Source organism: Lineus longissimus, chromosome 4 (assembly GCF_910592395.1).
Source record: "Lineus longissimus chromosome 4, tnLinLong1.2, whole genome shotgun sequence".
NCBI classification, from domain to species: Eukaryota; Metazoa; Nemertea; class Pilidiophora; order Heteronemertea; family Lineidae; genus Lineus; species Lineus longissimus.
This window is the reverse complement of record NC_088311.1, coordinates 10,441,311-10,456,971: the sequence shown is the minus strand read 5'-3', so window position 1 is coordinate 10,456,971 and position 15,661 is coordinate 10,441,311. Positions and strand designations below refer to the sequence as shown.

At 41.7% G+C, this 15,661-nt stretch overlaps 1 protein-coding gene across 1 annotated transcript in view; it reads left to right on the top strand.

Annotated features, from left to right (window-relative positions):
• Nucleotides 1-15,661, top strand: part of LOC135485886 (regulator of telomere elongation helicase 1-like) — a 43,055-nt gene that overhangs the window by 21,678 nt on the left and 5,716 nt on the right. The window contains exons 7-22 of the mRNA XM_064768233.1: nucleotides 1,178-1,247; nucleotides 2,646-2,730; nucleotides 3,324-3,389; nucleotides 4,830-5,040; nucleotides 6,791-6,863; nucleotides 7,249-7,349; nucleotides 7,810-7,946; nucleotides 9,860-9,941; nucleotides 10,285-10,417; nucleotides 10,737-10,891; nucleotides 11,047-11,132; nucleotides 11,797-11,952; nucleotides 12,451-12,591; nucleotides 13,190-13,305; nucleotides 13,898-14,021; nucleotides 14,516-14,696. Coding sequence (XP_064624303.1) covers nucleotides 1,178-1,247; nucleotides 2,646-2,730; nucleotides 3,324-3,389; nucleotides 4,830-5,040; nucleotides 6,791-6,863; nucleotides 7,249-7,349; nucleotides 7,810-7,946; nucleotides 9,860-9,941; nucleotides 10,285-10,417; nucleotides 10,737-10,891; nucleotides 11,047-11,132; nucleotides 11,797-11,952; nucleotides 12,451-12,591; nucleotides 13,190-13,305; nucleotides 13,898-14,021; nucleotides 14,516-14,696 — 1,917 coding nt within the window. The remainder of the gene's footprint in view (nucleotides 1-1,177; nucleotides 1,248-2,645; nucleotides 2,731-3,323; nucleotides 3,390-4,829; nucleotides 5,041-6,790; nucleotides 6,864-7,248; nucleotides 7,350-7,809; nucleotides 7,947-9,859; nucleotides 9,942-10,284; nucleotides 10,418-10,736; nucleotides 10,892-11,046; nucleotides 11,133-11,796; nucleotides 11,953-12,450; nucleotides 12,592-13,189; nucleotides 13,306-13,897; nucleotides 14,022-14,515; nucleotides 14,697-15,661) is intronic.

The following is a 15,661-nucleotide window of genomic DNA, read 5'->3' as shown; positions in this document are numbered from 1 at the left end:
ATAAATTCTTGATATAAGTAAAACTCGTATTGGTCATGTATCCGCGTCCACGTCTCGATATCTATAGCAACAGGGTGGGAAGTAGTAGCAATCCTGCAGGAAGACTTCTGATCTATAGTAGGGCAATTAGGCAAGATTTTTCTCACTTTGACCTGTGATCGCCTTCCATGCAAACCAAGTTCTAGTGGCTTTTTATTCATAATGGCATGCGTATTCCAGTCATAGTTCCCAACGGTCTGGTCTCAGACAAACAACTGATATAAGCCGACAAGGCTAAAGTGTCTAGCTAGCACTCTCTTATTGGTAATTATCGTTTTTTCGTGCGGTTCATGTTAATACAAATCGTTCAAGTATGTCTCAGGTTTCAAAACACGGAAACACTTACTGTGGCAGTTGACATCGGCAGGAAGGGTAGGAAGGGTAGCATTGTCAGGGGAACCTAGTACATTCTATGATTTCCCACTGAAATAGAACAACCCTTACCTGTATTCAGCATCTCTGGGCAAGGGTGGACTCTTCAGAATGCAGTGGGTTGCTCCAGTTAAAATCAATTGGCAATTATGTGACCATTCGGTCAGCAAATTTCGCGACCTCCAGTTCTGGTTGTATCAAAAATCTCAGACTCAGTCTCAATTAGATGAGGAATCACACCTGGCAATACAGGTTTCTTTCTGTCTTGACCTCCGAATGCGTTGACTTGGCCAGGCCATGGGTATAGTCAACCTCCCCTCAGTCCCTATGGAGGGAAATTTGAGGTGATGCAGAACTATTAGAGTCAGGATGGATTCAAAAGCTGATGTTTATTCTTTTAACGTTGCGGAAATGTTTGGGTTGGCTGAATTTTCAAAGGCTGAAAAACCTTTATTTCCGTGAGTGTACCGACTCCTTCCCCCATATGGCTGGCTGCATATTTGATTCACTGCTGGTTTCCTTGGTTATCTGATCATGTATTAATCGTAAAGGCATCAAGTCATTAGTATGCCTAACTGGGGAATTCACTCTCGTCCCAAACGTGATAAGAATGGTTTAACATTACGCTATCTGGTCATGATATTGGTCTGGTCTGGGTGCGTGGGGAAGATGAAAGAGACGCTTCAGGTTTTCGAGTTCTAGCCAAAATGGTGGTGTGTATGGTCAGTCCTTAAGTTGATGTTTCCTTTTCTGTTTTGTTCTTCAGTGATGAAGCATCATTTTACTGGTAAAGTGCTGGACATAGAAGACCTTGGCAAGCTTGGTGAAAAACATAAGTAAGTCATCCGATTGTAACGACGCAGCAGTAAGGTTTGAGAGAAAAAATGAAATGTCACCATTTTGGCAATGTTGAAAGTCTTATGATAGAAGGCCGTTCCTATGAAGGCTCTTTGAGTGGCAACTGAACACACCATGGCACTGTCGCTGGAAGTGTCACTTCAATGCAAGTTGTAAGTTGGAAATGTGAGTTGTAAGTGAGAGTTGAAAGTTGAATAAGCAAGTTGCAAAATAGGCAACTGAATGCACCATTGGATTGCCACTGGAAGTGTCACTTCAATGCAAGTGGTAAGTTGGAAATGTGAGTTGCAAGTGAGAGTTGAAAGTTGAATGAGCAAGTTGCAAAATAGGCAACTGAACACACCATTGGATTGCCACTGGAAGTGTCACTTCAATGCAAGTGGTAAGTTGGAAATGTGAGTTGCAAGTGAGAGTTGAAAGTTGAATAAGCAAGTTGCAAAATAGGCAACTGAACGCACCATTGCACTGCCGCTGGAAGTGTCACTTCAATGCAAGTTGTAAGTTGGAAATGCGAGTTGCAAGTGAGAGTTGAAAGTTGAGTAAGCAAGTTGCAAAATAGAAGTGCAAGTTGTGAGTTGGTATGCGTGCATCCTGACAATATCAGGCCGTTTCACTCAATACATACTTCGGAAACATGCGTTAGGAAGAGTTGTGTTGTAGGCCCTGATTGCAAGAGGATGTAATGCGTGTTGCGAGTTGAAAGTGTGAGTTACACACTTTTTCAACTTGCCCCTTCAACTCGCAACTTACATTTCCAACTCATAAACATCACGGAAATCATCACTCAAATGTCAATGTTTCCTTTTCCTTCCTACCTGTAGTACTTCTTAGCCCCATTATTTCAGGAGATTTTGAAAAAGCAACGTAAAAAACATATAGCATGCAGTTTGGGGACATGTCTCGACCTAGCAGTCAGTTCCTCAAAAGGCCTGTGTGTAGCTCACTGAAGCAGACAGTATTACCAGGGTAACAAGACGTGGGATGTGATCAGAATGCCAGGGCCCAGACAGATGGTATAATTAGATTGTACTGTCCATTGCGGACAGTTTCAGAGTTCCTGTACTGTTGTTCAGAATGGCCCAATTACAGGATTGAGTTAGGTGTATGGTTTGGCGATGATATTGACCAATGCCTTTTAAAACAAGACACAACATCTTGCCCGGGTAGGGAGCTGGTGAATGTGATCAGAATGCGAGGACACTTTAGCCTAATCAGGTTGTACTTTCTGTAGAAGGAGTGTTGTGTGGTCATGGATATTTGGGTTGAGAATATACCTGCCTGGAATAACCTGATTACGAGATGGAGTTAAGGCCATTGTTAGCCGATGTAGATCGTAGTCCAGAGTAACGAGTTTTACCCTTTCTTGTGTGTTCTAGATGTTGCCCATATTATACCACAAGAGAACTGAAGTCAGAAGCTGATATTATCTTCTTGCCTTATAACTACCTCTTGGATCCAAAGGTGGGTTTGGTTTACAATTCATATAGAAACACTTTAGAAGCTGTAATACGTAAAAGGACTATTCTTGGATTCAAAGGGCCTTCTCAACAGTTAAAATTAAAGTTTTGGGTTTATCGTCAGATATCAACTAGAATATAGGTCGTCACCCAACATTACACTTTAACCCGGTTCTGTCCTGAAACCTTTCAGTTTACCTCAGATAAGCAGCTCGACCAGTGCTACATCCTGAGTATTTATGTCCCGGTACCCTTGTAAACTTGGGTGGAGTAGGCATGAGTCTCATGCCGACAGTGGGGATAAAAACCAGGGATCTCTTGACAGCTATTTGAGGGTTCAAGCCCCATCTACACAGCGAATCCTTCTGGGCGGACTGAGTCCCCCAAGATAAAGTTTTCGATTCCAATCTTGAGAGCAGATCATTTGGTAAAAAATCTGCAGTATACAAGTTATCAAATATTTGAAGTACAGTATACTCTTCTACTGCATGGTTTTCCTGTCGACTATATTCGATTCGTTGAGAATGAGTGTTTTTTTTACATTAATAGCACAGCAGTCAGTAGAGGAGTCTAATTCTGTTCTCATTTGTTTTCCAGTCGAGACGAGCCAATGGTGTAGAATTGCCAGGCAACATCATTATCTTTGATGAAGCTCATAATCTGGTGAGTAGGATATCAAAATCCATCACTATTATTGTGACTGTCTGGGAAGCCTCATGGCCCAGTGGTTAACTCTGTTGGCTACTATGCAATAGGGCATGGGTTCAATCATGGGGAGAACTGAGGATTGTACTTCTGGATGAATCTGTCAAGGAACTAAACTTCCTCTCTTCACTATTATTGCGACTGTCTGGGAAGCCTCATGGCCCAGTGGTTAACACTGTTGGCTACTACGCAATAGGGCATAGGTTCAATCATGGGGAGAACTGAGGATTGTACTTCTGGATGAATCTGTCGAGGAACAAAATTCCTCTCTCTTCACAGTCCTTTGAATCAAACTTAAAACTGAGGTTCCTTGTACCTGGTGTCTATGCCAGGGCAAAAAAGGCCAAGTGAGAAGCATGAGTAGCTTGCGTTGGACTTCACCTCTGGCTGAAAATGCTCATCCCGCCTTGGGGAGGAATACTCCCTTTAGAATAACGCCTCCAAGTGCAGAACAAATGCTGAAGAAGTAGAAGAATTGTTTAATACTGTGAAGCAATGTGTAGAAGAATTGTCTAATACAGCAATGTGGAGAAGAATTGTTTAATACTGTGAAGCAATGTGGAGAAGAATTGTCTAATACAGCAATGTGGAGAAGAATTGTTTAATACTGTGAAGCAATGTGGAGAAGAATTGTCTAATACAGCAATGTGGAGAAGAATTGTTTAATACTGTGAAGCAATGTGGAGAAGAATTGTTTAATACTGTGAAGCAATGTGGAGAAGAATTATTTAATACTGTGAAGCAATGTGGAGAAGAATTTTCTAATACAGCAATGACCAATGTGGAGAAGAATTGTTTAATACTGTGAAGCAATGTGGAGAAGAATTGTTTAATACTGTGAAGCAATGCGGAGAAGAATTTTCTAATACAGCAATGTGGAGAAGAATTGTTTAATACTGTGAAGCAATGTGGAGAAGAATTGTTTAATACTGTGAAGCAATGTGGAGAAGAATTTTCTAATACAGCAATGTGGAGAAGAATTGTTTAATACTGTGAAGCAATGTGGAGAAGAATTGTTTAATACTGTGAAGCAATGTGGAGAAGAATTGTTTAATACTGTGAAGCAATGTGGAGAAGAATTGTTTAATACTGTGAAGCAATGTGGAGAAGAATTGTTTAATACTGTGAAGCAATGTGGAGAAGAATTGTTTAATACTGTGAAGCAAATGTGGGGAAGAACACATTATAAGAAACTCTGTAAAGTGATGAAGGGGATATTTAGGTTCAACACACATTCCTTTAGTTCTAGCCTGTCAAAATATCAATCATTGGCGTGAAATAAACAAGATTTTGGAAATAAGAAAATAAAATACACACAAAGAGTGTGCGATTTTTTTGTGTCTCCTAGTTTGAGATTTGCTTCAGCATTGTCAATTTCTCAATCATTTCTGGCTGCAGGAGAAGATTTGCGAAGACAGTGTCTCGTTTGACTTGACATCTCACGACCTAGCGAGTGCCATCGAGGAGACCAAAGAACTCTGTACGCGGATGGTCGAGTTGGCTAAGGATGAGATCGAGAGTCAGGAGCAGTTTACCGATCTTGATGATGGGTCCTCCGCCACTGTTGGTGGGTGTGACTTTACGCTTGTGCAGGCCATGGAAATAAAGAGTAAGTTAAACCTCGTCATTTTTGTCGTCATCATCTTATTGCTGTTCTGATTTTTCAGATAGCATTCACGTCCCATTGACTCGGTCATAAGTGATGTGGCTGTAATTTTTTCAAAGACTCATATTCCTTTACATGTTCGATTGATTAATGTTACGTCAAAATAAAACAATGATTTGATTTATCCGGTGTACCATATAAGGGCAAGTAGTTCATTGCCAACTTATAGCTTTGAAAATTTGATTACCTAGAGAGGCAAAGGTTGCCGTGGCATATAGACTAATACCATTGATTTTATTGCGTGTCGCCTGGGATAGAATACAAATGAATGGCCCCCAGGGCCATATCTTGAGGGGATTTCTGGGCTATTTATAAAAACTATTGTCTGGAGTGACTTGTCTGATCGTCTGGCGACGATCCAAAGTCTGAATCACCTATCGTGAATCATAAGAGGTAGAATGTTACGTTTTCTCTGACGTCGGACTAATGTTGCATGAATGTGGTCATGATGGGAACAAAGAAAGTGTTATTAGACATAAAAAATGAGAGATTACATGATGATGCCATCATTAGAGCAGGATGGAAATAGTTTGAGACAATAGTTTGTTATCAGACGTGTTGATTTGTTGAAGACAAGCGGCACGTGCGTAGTAAAACATCCCGTCAAGGCCTGTGTCCACTGAAACGTGTTACCCTATTGAACTTGGCTGTCCTAATGCATTTTCACCTCTGTGGTTTTTGCCCATTTTCTCAAAAAAGAAAAGCTTCTGCTTGACCGTTTTCTTGCACATGCATTTCCGATTGTAACTGAGCTCAAAAGCATGTGCATGTAGCGATAGAGTTGTGTCTGTAAACTGCTGTTATGGAAACATGCCTTGGCGAGGACGAGACCTATCCCAGAGAGGATCGACGTAAATAAAATTACAATTTTGTGTTGTCTCGATTTGAAATTCAATTTCTGTTATCACAATGAAAATGTATCACATAACCAAACATGCGCATCTAATCGGCAAATGGTCTCATTCACTCTGATTAAATCCTCCCCCTAATTGCCAGTCGTGTTTTCACATATCACAGTGTTCGCCGCTCTGTAGCTGATTGAACAGCCCATCCCATGTTTTTGTCTGCTGTCGTCTGCTCCTGGAATGAAATATCGTCTGCTCGTAGCATGAGTCATACTAGGACGATCAGTCAACTTGTTGCTGAGCTGGATTTTCTTAGAATTACCATGGAAACTAGTCATACTCGGGTAAATTGTGTGGATTGAGTGGAGAGATTTGCTAATGTTGCACATGGAACCGAAAAAGAGCCAAAATCTGAATCACGGTTATTTGAGGATTGATATTGGCAGTTCAATAAGTTGCCAAAAGTTAATCGAATAGTTTTTTTAAAATTGCAGTTGTCAGCTGACAATTTGTTTTAAAACAGGGATGTTTAACTCGCAGCTATGTTGTCTTAAAATAGGGGTCAGCGGTGGTGTGGTCTCTGAGTAGCAGTCATAGGTCCCTGGTTCGATCCGAACTGTTGGTGTGAGACTCTAGGCATGTTTCTTTGCCTCAAGTGCCTGACTCAACCCTGGAAAGTGGTACCGGTCAGAAATGCTCAGGTTGTAGCGATGATTTAGCAGCTCAACTGTGTTCTACTGAGCGGTTCCGGATAGACTGGGGTTGAAGTGTAAGGGTGGATGATAACATCTACCGTTGTTGATATGTGACTTTCCGCCTTGAACCTTGTCCTTGTAATTTCGTTACAGGTACATTGATCAACCTTGAGAAAGAACTTGACTCCCTTGACATACCATCGAAGGGACTCACCAAACCTGGGCAGTAAGTCTAAAATTTACGATTAAATAAAATTGTGCCTATAATAGAATAATCTCAAGCGGATGAACTATTCCTTGGTCATTCATCAATTTTACTAGATATATACTTCTTACACATGAAAAGTTAATTGTTTTGATACAGCTCCCAAGTGCAGAGGTCTGGGTTGTTCAAAACCATGTGAGATTTAACGGAGTTGTTAGCCTTAACATAAAAAGTTTAACAGAATTAATTGTCAGAAGAGATTATTATTAGAGATAATGTTAATTTTGTGCTTTTGAACAACCTGGTCCAGATATTTCATCCCTGAAATTTTTTTTACTGAACCGTTTTGAACTATTTCACTATTTCATTTGAAAATGATATTTAGCACCGTTGGATTTTTTTTCAGCTTCATCTTTGAACTATTTGAGAAAGTGAATCTCCGTTTCGAGAACAAGCACTACTTCCTAGAGATTGTGGAGAAGATTCTTAACCATGTCACCAATGAAGGTAGGCCTACCACATACTGGCTCTCAGTGTCTGTATCAGGGTGAGCACCATGGTACCTACAGGACCTTCTCCGCATTAAAGCATTTTTCGTATGAGCATAAAATGACCTTCCCACATGCCTCAGTCATTATCAAAGTAATTGATGCATCGTCAGGACAAATGAGTTTCTGAATGGAACCCTATTGCCGACCCTATCGTCTCCATGTTCATCAGGCCAAATCTAGCTACCTGATCTGCGCCTGACATTTAAATAGGAATTTAGAAGGTACATTTTCACTGCCCGAGAAAATGTAAAAAGGTGAAAAAATATATTGCAGGAATAACCATTTTGTCTTTAAAAGACAGTACACCGTATTTTGGGTGATATGGCTTTCAAAGTTTTCATTAAAGGACAAGACTAGATCGTAATTTTTATGCCTGTGTTTCGTATACAGTTTTTAAAAAACGATTTCATTTTCAGGCTCCCGTTTCCTGACCAAGGGAAATGGCATCGCCAAAGTTGCCGATATCGTTAAGATTGTGTTCAGTCGTGACCCAGAGGAAGGCTCTTCTACTACGACTACCAATCACCAGTTTAGACTGTCCAAAGCCTATAAGGTAAGGGCTGTCTCCTTGTCATTTAGTAGTGACATGAATTTGTGCAGTAAAGGAAATAAACTGTCTTTGCAAAGAAATTTGCGGTCAAAGAGAAAAAGGAAAAAACCAGCTAATTTTCATAAATAAAATTGATTGAATGACCAACCATTATAACTCGTATGATGACACTCATTGGTTCAATGAAAGCATCAGATATTCTGAAATATCTTCTGTTTGATCATGGGATGAACCGAGTCCATCATTCTGAAAATAGGTATTCCCTCAGTCTTCTGTACCGGTACTCTATATACACATAGGTCGTAAGGAAGTCAGAGACGACGTTTGTGGAGTCCAAACTTGAGAGTCGAGATGTAATTCATAATATGCAACAGATGAGCCTGACTGCAGTTTGCAGTAAACCAATATTCGAGACAGAGTGGTGGGAAAAATGTCTGAATTTCACAAATACAAAGTGTCATGCTAGGAGACAGGCCGTGGTTCGTATAAAGCACCATGTATTAAAGAACAGTGGCAGATTCTCCTTTTTGTCAGAGAGCATCGATTTTTCAGGGCCCCTTTTTAGCTCACCTCTTAGCAGAGGTGAGCTTATCCCATACCGTGGCGTCCGTCGTCCGTCGTCGTCGTCGTCGTCGTCGTCGTCGTCGTCGTCGTCCGTCGTCCGTTAGCAGGGCACGTTTCGTAACTGTTAGAGCTATTGAGTTGAAACTTGGTACACATGTACCCTTATGTAATGACACCTTGGAGACCAAGTTTCGGTCCGATTCGTTTCATGGTTTGGCCACCAGGGGGCCAAACGTTAAAAGTGAAAATATGCAATATCTCCCTGAATAGTAGTCGGGAAATTTTGAAAAAAAATATGGTAGGTACTTCTAGCAAAGGTGCATCATATATCCTCCGGGTTTTTGATTTGACCTCCTTTTCAAGGTCACAGAGGTCAAATGGTGTAAATTGGCCGTTAGGATGTAACAATGGCACGTTTCTAAACTGCAATGACTATTGATACCAAATTTGGTACACATTTACCCCTTAGTCAGGTGATCTCAGGGACCGAAGTTTGGTCCAATATGATTCACCACTTGACCACCAGGGGGCAAAATCCAAAAACCTTAAAAACGTGATTATTCCTTAACTTCTTGCCCGATTGCCACCAATTTGATATCATGGGTACATCTAACCACCATACAGTATATGTCACACAGGTTTTTAATTTGACCTTCTTGTCAAGGTCACAGAGGTCAAATGGCGTAAATTCGCCGTCAGGCCATAACTATGGCACGTTTCTTAACTGCAATGACTATTGATCACAAATTAAGTACACATGTACCCCTTGGTCAGGTGATCTCAGGTACCGAAGTTTGGTGCAATCTGATTTGCCGTTTGGCCTCCAGGGAGGGGGCCAAATCCTAAATTCTTCAAAATGCCATTATTCCTAGTAATGACTTGCCCGATTGGCACCAATTTTATATCATAGGTACATCTAATTCTAACAACCATTCAATGTGTCACCCGGGTCTTCTTTGATTTGACCTACTTTTCAAGGTCACAGAGGTCGAATGTACTGTAAATTGGCCATTTTGGGGAAATTGTAATTGCTTGGACCTACATCAAACCTAACACTACATGACACAATACCATGCTCTTTATCCATCTTTCCTCCACATGAGGTGAGCACAATGGCCCTGGCCATTTCATACTAGAAGCATAAAACCGCTCCAGTAGTATATAAGCCCTCAGATGCCCTGATAATGCTTATTTGGTAATTTTTAATTTGTTCATTTCCAAGAGGTGCTCTCTGGGTGGGGCCTAGGCCCCGAATTACCAGATCCGCCACTAAAAAAGGCCCTTATCATTAGTTTTGCTTTATGGTGATGTTTTACTTTATGAGTTATACATGTCATTCTTCTCTTGATCAGGTTCACATCGCAAAAGAGGTTCAAGATAAAAAGAAGACCAGAAAAGACCTCTGGACTAGCACTCCAAATTTGGACAAAATAGGTAGATATGCGAAATTTGCCTCTTCTTCCTCTTTCATCTTTGCCTCTGCATGATGATCACTCCTTATTTCACAATGACGTAAGTTTCCTTGGAGCTGTTCCCAGCACTTTTCTCCTGGTAGCTGACCATTTAGGCAAATTCCAACAGGCCAAATGCCCTTACCAGGAGGTGCAACATCATCATGGGTTTTGGTATTACACAAGCCAATGACGCTGTTTACAATTCAGAACCTTTTAGACACATGATGATGTAGTCTCTTGCCAATGCCGAGTCTGAAATACATCATTAACTGCACTTTTTTGTTTGGGTCTGAAATTTGATTACTAGCTTGGTTCTTTTTCAGGTCGTACCCTGAGCTACTGGTGTTTCAGTCCTGGTCACAGTATGGAAGACTTACGAACGCACGGGGTCAGGTCCATCATTCTGACCAGTGGAACTCTCTCACCTATAGAATCATTCAGTATGGAAATGGGAATGTAAGTCAAACCATACAGAAATATTGCCCTGTGTGCAAAACCTGTTGCTGTGCTTGTGACACCAAACAGTGCATGGAAACTGACATCAAAAACCGTTTAAAGTTTGTGACTTTGTTCATTTTCATTTCGTCGACTAAATTCTGCTTTTGCTGCCAAAGTTTAATGGTTAATGCGCCAGAACTGAAATATTTGCAAGATTAATGTTTGTGTTTGCCTCCCAAGTTGCAAAAAATCATGAAAAAAGTCAGCCGGGTTACCCCGTGGAGAGAACATGTGTTTGGGTCTGTCCTGATTGTTCTCACTTTTTCCAACCTTTCAGCGACTTCCCAATCAGCCTCCAGAATCCCCACATCATCCAAGAACACCAAGTGTTTGTTGCAGCAGTGACCAAAGGCCCTGATGACAACAAACTACTTTCGAATTATGACAACAGGGGGACGGATGAGTATCGTGGATCACTGGGGAATGCTGTGGGTGAGTCACTCTTGCTTCTTCATCAAGTCTTGATAATAATTACTAAAACCTGCAGCTGGGTTTTCTTAGTCAAATAGTTGTCTGAAAATAATGTAAAAATGCTTGTCAGGACTTGCCATTATTTGAACTATAACTTGCTTCCAATTTTTTTCCAGTGAACTTTGCAAGAGCGGTTCCAAATGGTCTTCTTATGTTCTTCCCGTCCTACCCTGTCATGACTAACTGTATCGAATACTGGCAGGTAATGTCATGTTTGCCTTTCTGGCTCAATCCCTTGAAGTCTAGACCACACTGCAATGTCTGACATCAGTTGTTGTCAACATGAAATTATAGTGGCATGTTTCTCTTTAATTGCTATTAAAGCTTTTGGCTTGAAACTTTGTACACGTAACCCAGGTCTGATACCCTATGACACTGAATTTCATTCTAGTCTAATTCTTGACTTGGCCATCAGGGGGCCAAAACTGAAAACATCGAAAGTGTGATATCTCCCTTATTACTGATTTCGATAAATGTTTTATGGTACATGTAGGTACTCCTAGCAAGGTTACATCACATGTCGTGCAGGTTTTTGACTTGACCTACTTTTCAAGGTCACCGTGGTCAAAGTTCAACATTTCATCGTGAAAATCGGTTTTTTGAAGACAGTGGTTATAGCTCAAGTCATGAAATTTTGATGGTGGGTGTATCTAGGCTTCATCACCCATAGTTGGCAACAGACACCCAAAGTTGTCCACATAAAATGATCTGTGGCCAAATATGTAGGGATGGATGAGAGATAAAATCTCTCTATTGGAAGAGCCATGGGCTGGCAATCCAAAAGATATGTGATTCGAATCCCAGTTGAGGTAACTTGACTATTCTGTATCAATTTCATTATGGAATATGGGTATTTCTCATTTCAGCACACCAATATATTCAATCGGATCACACAGTATAAGGCTTTATTCGTTGAGCCACGAACAAAGGCAGAGTTTTACCAGACGATGGAGACCTTCTATGAGAAGATCAATGACCCGAGTTTGAATGGTGCTATTTTTTGTGCAGTATGCAGAGGAAAGGTGTGTATAGTTGTGAAAATTAAGACTGAAGTAGGTATATGCCTGCCCCATACCCACATACAGGACCAATAAAATGTTCAAAAATGCCTAAGAAATATGCCTTAATATCACATAGTAGGCGAAATAGGAAGTAGGCAAAATGGGAAGTAGGCGAAATAGGAGTAGGCCAAATGGGTTTAGGCAAAATAGGAAGTAGGCGAAATGGGAATTAGGCAAAATGGGAGTAGGCAAAATGGGTGTAGGCAAAATAGGAGTAGGCGAAATGGGTGTAGGCGAAGTGGGTGTAGGCGAAATGAGAGTAGGCGAAATGATATGACACCGTTTGATAGCCGTTGCAGGGCTTAAAACCTGACTGGGTATACGACATCCATAGATTTAGTCAGTATTTCTAGGTTAACCAATTATTGAAACAGTAACTTTGTGATTTGCACTCAAAAATGCCTTTCAAATGTCTGCTTGTTCTTCTATAAAAGTGATTCTGAAAACACTCTCTTTTAGGTTAGCGAGGGTCTAGATTTTGCCGACATCAACGGCCGTGCTGTTGTGATCACCGGGTTGCCCTTCCCGCCGAGAATGGACCCAAAGGTCGTGCTCAAGATGGCCTACCTGGATGAAAACAAGAACAGACAAAATAGGAAGGTTGTTGCTAGTTCACAACACTTTAGTTTTGTTGTTAAAAAAAGGAATTCTGTGACTATGTCCACACTGACAGAGGAATGATTTTTGGAAGTGAGGGTCTTCTTGCCAAATTGTCATTATTACCCTGTGAATTGTCATTATTACCCTGTGAAATGTCATTGCTGAGTTTCCATATTTCAGTCATTGTTGAGCTAAAGGTGCATCTTAAGGACGAATTAAAGAAGATAACACGAAATATAAAGGAGACAAAAAACAACTCGTCTTTTCATTATCATGGCCTTGGCTAAAATGACGTATATCACCGCATTTGCTGTTTATCTCTTACTAACGTAGGTGTCGCCACCATGCACGTCTACACTTAGACAGAACACTTTACCAGATAAAACTCGAGAAGCCCTACAAAAGAGATTGATAATAGAACTTGACTGGATCCATCGCCAACGCACACCAGCCCCCCTTGGTTTAAACATCTTAGATTAACCAGTCTCCATGCCTGTAATACCAAGCCACGTCCCAACACACTGTAGCAGGAGACTTTACACCTGCCTAACTGTGTAACTCCTCTTGTTTCTAATCTTAAAAAGTTGTTTGTTTTCAGAGTTTACTGGGGCGTGACTGGTACAGACAGCAGGCATCGCGAGCTGTCAACCAAGCCATTGGCCGGGTAATACGGCATAAAGACGACTATGGTGCTATTCTTCTTTGTGATGAAAGGTAAACAAGAAATCTTTTTCCAAAACTATCCTTTGGATTAGGATGGGGAATCCAGACTTCAGCTAAAAGTTCTATATTGGACATGGAAATGGAAAAGGGAACCAAGATGGACGGAAGGAAACCTGGAGGAGGGCTGTCGACCGGGAAAGGCAGGCACTAAACCAGACGTGGCATGATTTGACATGGATGCAAAAGACAGGGCTGGCTGGCGCAGAAATATGAGTTTATAGTGATGATGGCCCTATGGGTGCAGAATTAGAAATAGAAATGCTGGCCAATGATGTAATTTCTATGCCAAAATTGGTGTCAGCAAGAAATAGCAATAATACCACTTGGTCAAACACATGAGAATTTTACAGTAGAAACTCTCTATTATGGACACCTTGGGTCAGACAAGTGCTATCCTTAATTGAAAGGTGTCCCTGTTAAAGAGGTCTAATTTAATGGAAATTATCAATTTGGGACCAAATGCAGTGTCCTTAATAAGAAGGGTGTCCTCAATAGAGAGGTGACCGCAAAGGGAGGTTCCACGGTACTTTCAATTGATAAATATTCCTACTAAAAAGGTATAAACTGTTGGGTTCCCTTTCAGATTTGCTACATCGGAGAGTAAAAAACAACTGCCTTCCTGGGTTCAGCCCCACCTGAAGACGATATCGACCTTTGGTCTGGTCATGAGAGATCTGATGCAGTTCTTCAAAGCAGCGGAAATAGCGGTAACTAGCTTGCTGGGTTTCTCTGACTTAAGCTCTATTGGTCAGTTGGTTAATCGAAAACATTTGGCTGGTACTGACAAGTGTTAAGGAATTCAGGCCAAACTGGCAGTCCTTGGTGGACTGAAAAATATAGTCAAGAACCCCAAAACCTGCACCGAAGGTCTATCCTGTCCTAAAGGCCTCAATCTTAACATGGAAAAGATTTTGTAAACACATGTAATATACTTTATCATAGCTTTTTAGCACAGTGTTGCCCACCTTTATCTCTGGGGTAGTGGCCATTGGACATGTGACTTGCTGTCCCCGTATGGGATCATGAAGTGTTTGAGTGTTGTGGGATGTCGTGATGTAAGATATGCGCCGCATCCAATGTCTTTTCAGTTGTTTGCAGATTGGACAAAAGACGTTGAAATTTGAAGCCATTCTTGTCGCAACATTCTGAGAGTAAGGTAACTCGTCAATCGCAAGTCTTATATTATCCCCTTTCTCTTTAGATGCCATCACCTCTCCCTAAGATGTCAATGCCACGGTCTGCTCCAGGCTGCCAAGGGGCCTCGTTCATGCCGACACAGACCAGGTCTGGTACCTCACCTCGTCCACCTGGGGCTGGTAGTGTCGAATCACATGTGGCCAGCCTGAGAGCTTCATCAAGTCAGAGGGATCTTATGTTGTCACGTAAGTGTTTCAGTTATTCAAGGCATCTGGCTGCCAGGGGCCCTCATTCATGCCGACACAGACCAGGTCTGGTACCTCACCTCGTCCACCTGGGGCTGGTAGTGTCGAATCACATGTGGCCAGCCTGAGAGCTTCATCAAGTCAGAGAGATCTTATGTTGTCACGTAAGTGTTTCAGTTATTCAAGGCATCAGGCTGCCAGGGGCCTCGTTCATGCCGACACAGACCAGGTCTGGTACCTCACCTCGTCCACCTGGGGCTGGCAGTGTCGAATCACATGTGGCCAGCCTGAGAGCTTCATCGAGTCAGAGAGATCTTATGTTGTCACGGAAGTGTTTCAGTTATTCAAGGCATCAGGCTGCCAGGGGGATTCGTTTATGCCGACAGAGACAAGGTCTGGTAGCTCACCGCAGCCTCCTGGGGCTGGCAGTGTCGAATCACATGTGGCCAGCCTGAGAGCTTCATCGAGTCAGAGAGATCTTATGTTGTCACGTAAGTGTTTCAGTTATTCAAGGCATCAGGCTGCCAGGGGGATTCGTTCATGCCGACAGAGACAAGGTCTGGTAGCTCACCGCAGCCTCCTGGGGCTGGTAGTGTCCAATCACATGTGGCCAGCCTGAAAGTTTCATCAAGTCCGAGCGACCTCACGTTGTCACATAGGTATTACAAGTGAGCCTTTCATCAGTTTGTTTGGTGGATTGATTTTCTGCTGACTTTTTATAATGGCGCCGTTTATACAGTAATTTACACTGACCAAAGTCTGTCTCAGAGCACTTTAAAACAACTCTCACTATTATTTATGCGTCTCCACAGAGGCATTTTGGGGTATTAAGAAGCTGTTCATATTGGGTATCACTGGAACTCAACCTGTAAAGGACAAAGAGGGAACCAGGCCAGGGTTTCGAACTCACGATTGAGAGGCGGATCTCAAGAGACTTGGTATAAACAGTGACATCTTAATTGATG